Source organism: Anas acuta, chromosome 3 (assembly GCF_963932015.1).
Source record: "Anas acuta chromosome 3, bAnaAcu1.1, whole genome shotgun sequence".
In the NCBI taxonomy this organism is placed as follows: domain Eukaryota; kingdom Metazoa; phylum Chordata; class Aves; order Anseriformes; family Anatidae; genus Anas; species Anas acuta.
The window spans coordinates 87,944,055-87,956,113 of NC_088981.1; the positions used below are offsets into that span (position 1 = coordinate 87,944,055).

Below are 12,059 nucleotides of genomic sequence, written 5' to 3' on the forward strand. Positions count from 1 at the left end.
GATACACCTAACCTTTACAGATGTCCAGAAAACCAGAAAAAATGAACCTGCTCGTTCTTTTCAACTGGAGAGAGAAGAAACTGTCACAACGCAAAAGCACGCAGCCACCACACGGCTGTGGGTCAGGGGACTCTTCTCCACAATCATGATGTGAAAATTATAAGTCTACAACAAATCCACAGCCCAAATACAGTCATTGTTTTCCATTGGGTATTTAACCAACATTTTGGTAATATTTAAAGATGTCTTTGACATTTAACCACCTAATGGCACATAAGTGTTGCTAATAGGGGTTTTGTCAGTAACTGTGGTAGTGCCACAACTGCAAAACTTTTTATGTTAATCCCTAGAAATCTTACATTTTGGATATTCTGTTTCCTACATGAAAAATCCACCTTGTAGTCAATGAAACCTTTTCTACTTTGGTAATATAGTATTAGGACTTGGATGTACAATTTATTCACTCCTATTAGCCCTGGTCTTGAGGATATATGATGGTAGCTGATATATAACAAATTAAAACCTATATTAAATGTTAAACCTGAATAAACTCTCAGGAAATAAGGCCAGAAATTAAGCAATGTGCAGAAAACAAATGAAAATCTACACCTCGTATGTCATTAAAGCCTTTCACAGAAGCATAGCCCACAACACACAAGATCCTAATCCCCTGTTTTGTAAGGGAATTCACTTGGGAACTCCTTGATAATGCAGAAGTATTCCTTCGCTCAACCTTGGCTTTCTAATTTTAGGCATGATTTCCAATAAAACCTACTTACTTTTCTTTTGTATTTATAAAATCCTAAAAGAGATCACCTTGCCAGACTATATATCACTCTTCAAATGTATTTAATAAACATCAAAAAAGCCCTTAAACAGGCATAGCAATGCCAGGAATAAAACACTACAACCTAAATTCTTCAATGCTTCTATTACTAATAAATCTCTGCACAGTCAATCATATTTTTTCAAGTGTATCCACAGGAGTGTGTTTTTAATTCAAAATCACTTCTAAAGATATTTTTCAACTACATTTCAATTTTTTATAATGAACATCTTATTTTTTAAGTACAAGAAACAATCTCCTATTCTCTCAAATTGCTATGCGTTTTGCTAAGAGACATAAAAAAGTGATAAAGTATTTGGAAATTGGTTTGAAAATTCTAAATGAGATCTTGAAATAATTTCTGGTTTGTGATTAAAAGTTGTATTTTATGGAAAATACAACTATGGAAACTATGGACTTTTATGGCAAATACAGAAATTAAAAAAAAAAAAAAAAGAAGTATTTTCTAAGTGATGACCGTTGTGTTCTAAACTTTTTTTTTTTTTTTTTTTTTTTTAATTCCAGTTTTAAACACCAAAGTGGGAAAAACATGCAGTTTTTAATATGTACCCTACCTTAGTAGCTCTTCACTTTCCTTTAAATTTAGAACCATTCTGTATGAAAAACCAAATTATCTCCCTCTTCTACATTAACCATTTTTAGACTGTTCAATACCCAAGCAAAGGAATGTACAGCACTTCAGCTTAAAGAGAAAATCAGACTGGAGATTTACATACTTAAAAACAACTTACATCAAAGTCAGGAAGGAATGAGAAGATTAAAAGAGATTCCAAAACTCCAGAGCTATAGCTGTGAAAAATATTGTTTGTGCTGTGCCAGGAGCCTAACCTACTATGCAGTAATTATCATTGCTCTGTAAAGCTTGTTTTACAATTGGTTGAGTACAACATTTACTCACTGAACTAGAAAACAAATTATGTCAAAGAAATGTTTAAGTTCTATAAACCAGATAAATGCAACCTGAATTTAAATTCATTTTGATATTTGTATGTCACTTTAAGTAATGTAGTTAAGAAAATATAACAATTCCCCACCCAATTATTTAGGAAGATCTTCCTCAGTGTCATAATAATTTTGCTCATACTTGATTAGAAAAATTTGTAATCTCAGACAGTAAATTGATTATTTAATAGGTATTGAGATTTCACAAGGTCCTTCCAAACACACCATTTTAATGAGATCAATTCTGAAACACCGGATATTACAGTTTTTTGAGGGATTTAATTTATCAATGAGATAATGCTAAAACAACCTACTCCTAAATGAAGTATCTGGTGTTATAAACACACAAATTGGAAATAAGGAAGTAGGTTCAAAAATATTTACTTCAAGACACCTGCAACTTCCTAAGGAACAGAGTCAATAATATGGCTGTGGTATCATGGAAAGATTTGTACTTGTTTGAACTAAATTCATCATTGGAATCAGCAAAACCACCATAGTGGAGAATTGGTCTGTTTAAATATATACACAAAACATTTCCAAAAGTCTTGTTAATCCATAAAAATGAAGTTGCTGGCAGCTATGCTGAGAGTAAGCTAGACAGTTGAATAAAAATCACAGAATTGTTTGAGTTGGAAGGAATCTCTTGAGATATCTAGTCCTATCCCTTTGCTCAAGCAGGGGCACCTACAGCAAGATGTCCACAACAGTGTCCCCTTGAGTTCTGAGTATATCCAAGGATGGAGACGAGAGAAAAGTATTTTATTGTTTTCAGATAGATTTTCCTGTCTTTTAATTTGTGTCCACTGCTTCTTGTTCTGTCTGTGGGTACTACTTAAAGAGGTCTAGCCTCCCTTTTCTTCACTGCCTCATTATCAGCTATTTATACAAATTCAGGTATTTATAATATACATTGGTAAGGTCCCCATGAACATTTTCTTCTCCAGGCTGAAGAGTCCCAACTCTCTCACCTCTCCTTATGTGAGAGATGGTCCAGTCTCTTTAATCCTCTTTGTGGCCTTGGGCTAGACACTCTCCAGTAAGCCCTTATCTTTCTTGATGTGGCTTTACCAGTGCTGAGGGGAATAACATCTCCCTTGATGCGCTAGTCATCTTCTAATGCAATCCAGGATACTACTGGACTTTTTTGCCATGTAGGTGCATTGCTGGTTCATGGTCTGCTTGTCCAGCAGGACCCCAAGGCCCTTCTCAGCACAGCTGCTTTCCAGACTGCCTGCCTCCAATGTATACTGATGCCAGGGTTTATTCCCCTCCAGATGCAGGTCTTGTTGAAATTAATGCAATTCCTCTTCGTACAGTTCTCTGCCAACTTGCTAAGGGTACAGTCTACCCCATTGTCCAGGTCATTAATGAAAACATTGGACATGATTGGCTCCAGTAATGAGCCCATTAGTGACTTGTCTTTGACAAGACTTTGTTTCAATGATCACAACCCTCTTCAACCACTTATTCAGCCAGTTTTCAATTAATCTCAATGTCCTCCTTATCTAACCTGTCCTTTATCACCTATAATGATACTATGGAAGAGGGCATCAAAAGCTTTACTTGCTATCAACAACATTCATTGTTCTCTTCCCATCCATCAAGCTAATCTCCTCACTGTAGAAGGCAATAAGGTAATAAGCAATAAGTACAATTTCTCCTTCATAAATCCATGCTGGTAACTCCCAATCACCTTCTTATCCTTCATGCGTTTGGAAATGGTTTCCAGGAGAATTTCTTTTCCATCACATCATGCAGGCTGATCAGCCTGTAGTTCTCTGGACCTTTTTCCTTCTTGGAGTGATATTTGCTCCCTTCCAGTCTTCAGGAACCTCTCCCAGTTGACAGAACCATTCAAAGACAATGAAGAGTCACCTTGCGATGACATTAGCCAGGTCTGTCAGCACAAGTATGTGCAACCCACCAGGCCCTATGAACTTACATCCAGTTTATTTAAGTGTTCCCTCAGTGGAGGAGTACCAGTCTGGGGAAGTCTTCCTCACTCTAGACACTCCCTCTGGTCTCAGGGGCCTGGGATTTCTGAAGGCTGGTTTTACTGGTAAAGACTGAGGCAAAGCAGGCATTGGGTACCTGAATTTTCTTTGTCCTTTGTCACCAATTCCCCTTCTCTGTTAAGAGAAAGGTCTCAGAGCAGATCCAGTCAATCTCCTTCTCACTCTCTCTGGTGCTGTGCATTTTGCTGACAACATCCCACAACTCTTCCACTTGATCTTGAGCAACTTGGACTTGAATTCTTCAACAACTGCACACCTCCTGCAGCAGGCCCCAGCTTCAGCAGGAGGCTCCTGTCACTGCCTCCAGCCCAAGACTTGCAAAACTTCATCCCTCTTATGAAGCTGCCTGGGTCCAAGAGTCTGTGAGCTACTGCAGTGGTACCTGGGTCCTGTGTGCTGTGACTATCATATTTAAGAAAGTGTATGCTGGACAGGGGAAGTTTGCTGGCCACTTGCCAGAACTTCCCAGATACCAACAAAATCACACAGGAGTTCAGGAAGATACCAAAAAGAAGAAGAGCACAGAAACTACTTCATGAACTGCTGTGCAGGCAAGGTACGTTCTGGGCCTGGCTCTTACATATGAGAAGGAAAAGTTTTCTAGATTTTCTAGATTTCAAGGTATGCTATAATTTGTTTAACAAAGTTGCATTGATGTTTTGTATTAAGATTTTTTTTTTGAATTCACTAAAACATAAATAAAATTAAATCACTTTCAGATTATTGTTTTTTTTTTTTTTTTTTTTTTTTTTTTTTTAATGCATCAATTTCAGGGAAAATTTCTGCTACAAAGGTATCCAACTAAAGTACTTCGATAATTATATTTTGCAAGTATACATTTCATTATACTTAACATAGTGAATGCAGACTATGAATGACTCCACACCTAGTATGTATTTATAAATGTGGAAACTTTAAGTACAGTAATACAACAAAATTATTTGAAGACCAAAGAAAACGCTTTACATGGGGAGCTGAAGGACTTTAGTTTTCTCAAAAATAAATGGAATGGTGAATTCATGACAGAGAAAAAATACTTCAAATGTCTCTTCAACGTAAGGCAGACATGACAAAAAAGTAAGTTTTGGAAGGTCAACCTACATGCTCAAGTGTAAAGAAAAAAACACATTTTGAAATGTGGGATTGACAGGAAACACTGCAGCAATCAAGGAAACTTGTGAAGTCTCTGATCTTCATGTCTTTCAGATGGAAACCATATTTCTGTTAGAGACAGACTTACCTGAAGTGCAGGATTATTCAGGAATACTGAGAGAAATAATAACTTACTGCATAATGCAGGAAGCCAGAGAAATAGTGTAGTTGTCCAGCATGGTTTACATTCCATGCAATGCTAGGTTAGCACTCAAACTTTCTATTTTTTTCTTGGTTGGTAATATCACTCTAGGGACTTTTCTGAGTAACATCTGATTATCTTCAGGTGCTCCTCATGTAATTTTGGGCAGTGGTGTAATAGTATCAAGTTGCTGCAGCAGTAATATACTGCTCTGAGTGCCTGAAGCCAACAAAAGGGACACTGAAAAATTATTTGTCTAATAAAGGAATGAGAGGGAGGGAACTGTCCCTACTGGTCCACTTCTCCCAGTTACCAGAACTAAAACCAAATGCTCCTAGCAAGGCCTCACATCTAACATGAACCACTTATAATTAAACAAAGTCACTAGTGGTAGAGCAAGAAGAAACACTAGTCTTTTTGTAAGAATATCAGAAGTTTGAAACGAATGCCTCTCAATTTAGAAAAAGCAAATTTAAAGCAAACATTAAAATGAAATATTCTTCTCAATTCAGAACAGGACAGGATCTTCTATATTATTCAACTGTTATTCTGATTCATAATCACACATAATGGAAATTATGGAATACTGCTTTTAAAGAGAAACTTGTATTTACAGTACTAAGAACTTGGAGGTAACTTAAAGTAATTACTAAGATGAGAATTAGTAAATAAATACAACTTAATACATGCAAGAAAAACATGCAAGTATATTTGACAGTAAATTCTAGAAAGCATGAAAACTCCAGAAAGTACACAACAGACAGTTGTAGCAATATATTACTTATTTTGAGAAAAAAAACAAAAACAAAACCAAAAACTTTTGCAACTGATCAAATTTGAAAGGAGAGAACCCTGAGTGTTAAAGAGGGATGTAAAATATACATTTGGGGAACTCAATGAATGAGAATGAGCTTGAGTTTTCAGAATAAGACATTAAAAATGAAATATTTCAATATTTCTCTCAAAGAAGCAGGAACTTAACCTTTTTGTTCTTTGGTTTGCTGTCTAGTCTGTGGTCAAACCAGGTACTTTCTCAGGTAAGTGTATTAGCTAGGCTTAAATTACATATTTAATATAAATATATTAATAAATATAAATAAACATATTAATATATACTTATTAAAGTATAAATACAGCTATGCACTACATTTTATTGCAAAGATTAATATTCTAACATCTACAAAATTAGTAATGCTTAACATCTTCCCTTTTTACTTTGCAGTTTGGTTTCTAGAGCAACACTATCTAGAAATAAATACCAATGTTTGAATTGCTAGTGACAAAGAAACCCACACTTTAAGCTGATAACTTTTTGCTTGTATCTGAAAACATCTATCTTAAAGTGTAATATTTTTTCTTTTGTATTGATGTTTAGATAGCATCAATTCACTATTTTTTCTTTCCAGAAAATTAATGATAGCAGTTCTAGTGAAGATGGCCAATATGATAAAGATAAGAATGATTTATTCTGGAAAAGATTACTTGCCAGGAACTTTTACAATGTACCAATGAAAATGCTTTACATGAAAATATGAGACCTTGCTTGAGCAACTTTCCCTTGGGAAAAAAAAAAAAAAAAAAAAAAAAGTAAATTGGGACAAATGTTTCTGCCATCAGTGGAAATAAAGGAGGAAATGCAGGTGAAAATGCATTCTGCACCTCTCGTTTAATTTGGCATTGTTTCTTTCTATTATGCTCACTACCATGTTATTATGGTGTTCCATGATTTTTATTTTTTATTTCCTGGATGGAAGAGCATTAAATATACTTTAAACATATACATACTCTATCACATAATTCAGCTCACAATTGAAGTAAGAAGCAAGATCCATATATATGAGTCGTTAAGTGGTAGAGGGAAAGGAAATTTGAGAAATCTTGGAAAGAAAGTGAAACATGAAGGACCATGATTCTACTGGCTTCAGTGACCAAAGGGAAAAGTAATGAAAAGGTAAATGAGAGGCACAAAGAGAAAGTAAAAAAGGAGATGAGAGTAAAAAGGTCCCAGTAAGTGGGAACTGATGAATTTATTCTCATGAACATAGCTAATATACTAAACTACAGATGTGTTTGTTTTATACTCTTCTATCATCAAGTTCCATTGCTGAGTTATTTGCATACCATCATTTACAAGCCTAAGAACCTGCTAAGAACTGCTCATTGACTTGGGAGAAAGATCATATCCCAATGAGATCATGTAACAGAAATACAACAGATGACCGGGCCAGAGAAAATGAAATATATATTATTTTAATAACCAAATATTGACTCAATACAATGTAACGGTGCCTACAATGCATTAATTGGACAAGTGTTTACTGCCTTATTTGAAATAATGTATTGATTTCCTCTTGTTCTTGAAATAAATAACCTACAGCCCTCATCTGATTCAGTGATGTAAATTTGTGCTTTTAAGCAAATTCCACACATATGTCAATATATGTCAATAAGCATTTAAAGGTTGGCACAACTTTGAACTAAACCCTACAATTTATATTTATTATAGCTATTCATAAATATGCATGTGTATATTTAAAGATATAATTTCTAAAATAATTACTTAAAAAAAAACACTATGAAATAGTAAATATAGATTATTACTGATTATAGATTATACATTATTATTCAATACAGATTATTACCATGAGACAAAAGAAATGCTACTACCCAGACTTACTCCTTTTAATATGGCATATGGGTACATTTGCCCTAGGTCCCCTCTGTTGTCAAAATAAGGCGACTGGTGTCCACTCTGGGGAGCATCCCATGACTCATATTTGTTAGTAGTTCTAATAATAAGCTCTGTGATCTTGGATGAAAAAACAAAATCCCACTTAAAAACACTCTCAAAATAAAATACATGGCTCCGGCCAGTTCAAACAGGAGAGAAACACACTGGCATGGCTTTTATTCTTCCTCGTCTAACACATTTTGTATTGTCACTTATCTAAAGCACTAGCTGTCATGAGTCTTTTACACATTTTTTTTTGATTTTTTGACATAACATCATTAACAATGTTAATTTTCCTCTGCTCCTTAGATCTTGCTTTCAGCATGTTCAGAGGTCTCTAACTTACACACTTACCAATTCTCAATTTGCTATTAACATCAGACTAATTTTCCAAAGAGCTGAACACTAAAAAATGCTACTGAAGTGGGAATTAAAATTTTGAAATATGACGCATACAGTGTAAATGGAAGGAGTAAAATTGACAGATTTTCAATGTTTGGCACCCAAAATTAAACTGATTTTTTCAGAAGTTTTGGGTACTTTTTTTTTTCCCCTTATACATTACAGTGCAAGTCTGAAAATTGGGCACAATAGCACCTTTACATCTGAGCAATATGTTGAAGAAAAATCATCAGTTAGTTTTATGCTCTATATATAGCTTTAATGCTTCAAAGACAGCCCATGACAAAACCAATAACTTCATATAACGTGAAAGATTTGGAAGATCTGCTGGAAGTAGAACAAAGGAACATGACATCTATAATTAAATAAAAAGGAATATTTAATAGCCATTAGATATGTGCTGTCCTGTTTGTCATTAAACAGAGCAGAGATCTTGTTACAAACAGTATGTTATTGTGTAATTAAATGTATTGGAAATGCAAATGCACATGGGGGTTGAATTAAGACTGCGAGCTATGTTATTAAAGCTTGGGTGGGGTTGGCCAGCAGAATGAGTGTTGTGAACATCTCACTGGCAGAAAGATAAAGACAGATGCTGTGAGTATGAAGTCTGCTGTTCCCATTGTCTGGCCCAGGGCAACTGTGTGCATGGCTGAGATTATAAAACAATCAGCACTCCTGTTTTTAAATATATTGGAGTGAGACAGCAGTTCAGTTTTTATGTGTGGATAGGAAATGGCCATGATAAATTTATCAATCCCCTAATTTTCACTGCAAAATAAAAGGGGCATCTCCAAATGAATTTCTCAAAAATTATAGATAACACGATGCATTAATTCTGAATCTTTGCCTTACAAATTAAGAAATTGAAAGAGTAAAGCTTCTAAAATAGTCATATTTATAATTATCCCTAAAGGAGAACTAAGAAACTGTGAAAGTCTGCAGACTGAATACTTCACATAAAAACACACAAAAGTGTGTTATAACTGAGTATCTGGAGCTTTTCAGTATCCTGGGTATCTAATTGCATAACAGTAAGAGTCATAGTAATTATAAAATCCTTAATAACAAGTCCATAATCCCATGTTTATATTTAAACATGGGATTAAACATTTAAACAAGTCAAGTTATATTTATCACTTGACTTCTGATTCTCCCTTACTACACTGTCTTTTATTTTTTTTCTTTTCTGAAAGGATTCTCTAGCCTTACTTTGAAATTTAAATAAACTCAGTTTTCAAATTTTCATGTTTAACTTGAATGAAATTCAGTAATAGTTTTGTAACGTAAAGAAAACAGCAATAAAAGACATTGAGTAATGACGTGTAGGCCTCAAAGCTTTTGTTCAAGAACTGATCCTATGTTACACCAGGGAAGTAGTCACTACTAGAACTATTAAACTGGCCTTTAATAATTGATTGTGTGACTAAGGTCAATAATATTAAATCCTTCCACTTTAGATAACTTAACTGAGATATTCAACATTATGATACCTAAAGTACCCAAGGATTATTGAGAGATCCAGTTTTAAAACCATGAACTGGGTGCCATTTCATTCATAAAAATATAGAAATGTTGAATATCCTCCCAAGGAGAAAAATAGGTTATAAACTTTCAAGTTATTTCTTGAGATATCATGTTCATAAATATTCATTCTCTGCTCCACTTAAGTACCAAAGACAGGAGGTCAGAGAAAGTGAAAACATAATATACACATGGAAATCAGCCAATTACTTCATTATAATAAAATTTTCAATAACCAAATGTTTATTTCATGCCTTGGGCATAATCTCCACTGTTGTTTTTTTCTTATTGTATCTCACTTCTTTATATACATATGCTAGGCTCTGACACTTGCATAATGGCATCTACAAAAAAACTTGGGTCATTAGCTCTGGATTCTAATAACATTGTAGATAATGATCTTACATTCATATATCCTAGATGTAGTAAGGTATGGTCTATTTCTGCAAGAAAACTAAATCTCCTGAGCAATTTTAGTATTCTTTCATTTAAAATTAAAACAGAAACATATTGCACAAAAGACAATATCTACATCTGTGCAGACAGTCATTAAAACATTTTAGATGGTTTAAATTGTTAAATCTCCTTCAACTGAAGAGAAACCTCAAATGTCAAAGCTCATTTTGTTGTCAGCATGCTTCATACTCAGCTGCTACCTTTCAATTTTTTATTAGTGCTTAGAAAGAAGTCACACATCAAGGTCAGTGAGCACACACACCAGTTGTTCACAAAGTTTACTCACCCTTTGACCTTCTTTGCCAGGTGGACCCTGGGGACCCTCCAGCCCTGGCAAACCCTGAAAATGCAAACATTAAACAAATATAACATTCAATATTATTTTAATCCTGTATTACTCTGTACAAATGAGACTAAGCCTAAGAGCCAGGCGTCAAGACAAAGCATTTATTTCTACTAACAAAAGCAGGTTAGTTGTAATTACATCTTCAAGGGAACTGTTGTATTCAGGTGTGAGGAAGAAAATGCAAACTGTAATTATTAATCCTATTCCTTTATACAGATGCTGAATCATTTAGAATCAGAGAGGTGAATAGCAGCATTACTTAAGCAATTATAAATGTATTTAGCTACAGTTTTGTGTGAAAATCTATTTATCAGGTTAAGTTAGGATGCCATAAGAAAACAAGCAATTTATGTTAAGTGAATGACAACTTTACAACTCAAATTCAAACATAGGCCCTAGATGTGGATGGGAAAGGAAGGGAGGGGAGAGAAAAGGCACTAAATATAGCAGGTAGACTTATGCTTTCTGTATTGTAAGAATCAGCTCTCTGCAGTTTCCTCTGTGTACCTGGGCTGAGCTTTTCAAAACTCTTCAGAGTCACTTCTGTCTTCCCCTCTACTGCACCTAACCAGGTGCAGGAGTTTGGGGTATTTTGAATATATCTGAGCCTTCCTTCTGAACTCAGTGCAAGACTGACTCTGTAGACACAGAATTATAGACTGTTTCTGAGGCATGGGGGTATAAATTTTATATCTGATTAATGTACAATATAATCATAAAGCCTTCACATAACAGCTTTGTGCTTAGAACACTGCTCCCCCTTAATTTATGAGTCACCTTGGAACAATTTTTTTTTCAAAATGACTTCAAGGAAGCTATCCAATTTCCATTATAGCAACAAGAAATACGAAATGAGTTTCAATGTAATCAGCAAAGAGCACTGAGCAGATCTACTTCCTATAATTTTTTTTAAATGAATGCAATATTGCATATTCTTACAGGGTATCAAAAAATCAAGAATTTATGTTTAGTTTACTTAACAGTTTGAAATACTAAAATATTACATTCTTAACCATTTAAATTATGTGGACTTGGTTATTACTTCAATATACTTCAAATTGAAATACTTCAACCTGAGTTATATGCTTGGCCAAACTCCTTATTTAGAATCAATAATGCAGATTAACCACACCAATAAGGGTAAACTGAACCCTTGTGAGAATTGCTTTTTTAAAACATGTCCAGATTTCCAGGAAAAAAAAAAAAAGTTAATTTATGATTTCTAATTCCCAAGATAGACTGGTGAAAGTGAGCATATAGAAGTTGCTAGCTCATATCTCTTCAATGGATATCTTCAATTTATTAGAATGAAGGCTGACTTCAGTTGTAAATTAAAGCAGACAGCTCAAGGGTTCTTCTTTTCCTATCATTTCTCTACTCAGCCTCTGAATATGTCAGACATTTTTTTTCACCACTAGATATTTCTTCTTTCCCTTCAGCACATAATACAAACAAGAAAAGGTTTAGAATCTTTTACAAAATTTATGTATGCTGTTTCC

The 12,059-nt window shown here is 34.4% G+C and overlaps 1 protein-coding gene and 1 long non-coding RNA gene across 16 annotated transcripts in view; one reads left to right on the forward strand and one right to left on the reverse strand.

The window, feature by feature from the left end:
* COL19A1 (collagen type XIX alpha 1 chain) overlaps nt 1–12,059 on the reverse strand; it is a 201,009-nt gene that overhangs the window by 72,449 nt on the left and 116,501 nt on the right. For all 14 annotated transcript variants that reach the window (XM_068678250.1, XM_068678247.1, XM_068678246.1 and 11 more), the window contains one exon: nt 10,501–10,554. In XM_068678250.1, the coding sequence (XP_068534351.1) occupies nt 10,501–10,554 (54 nt within the window). The remainder of the gene's footprint in view (nt 1–10,500; nt 10,555–12,059) is intronic.
* LOC137854612 (uncharacterized) overlaps nt 1–12,059 on the forward strand; it is a 71,389-nt gene that overhangs the window by 6,167 nt on the left and 53,163 nt on the right. The window lies entirely within an intron of this gene.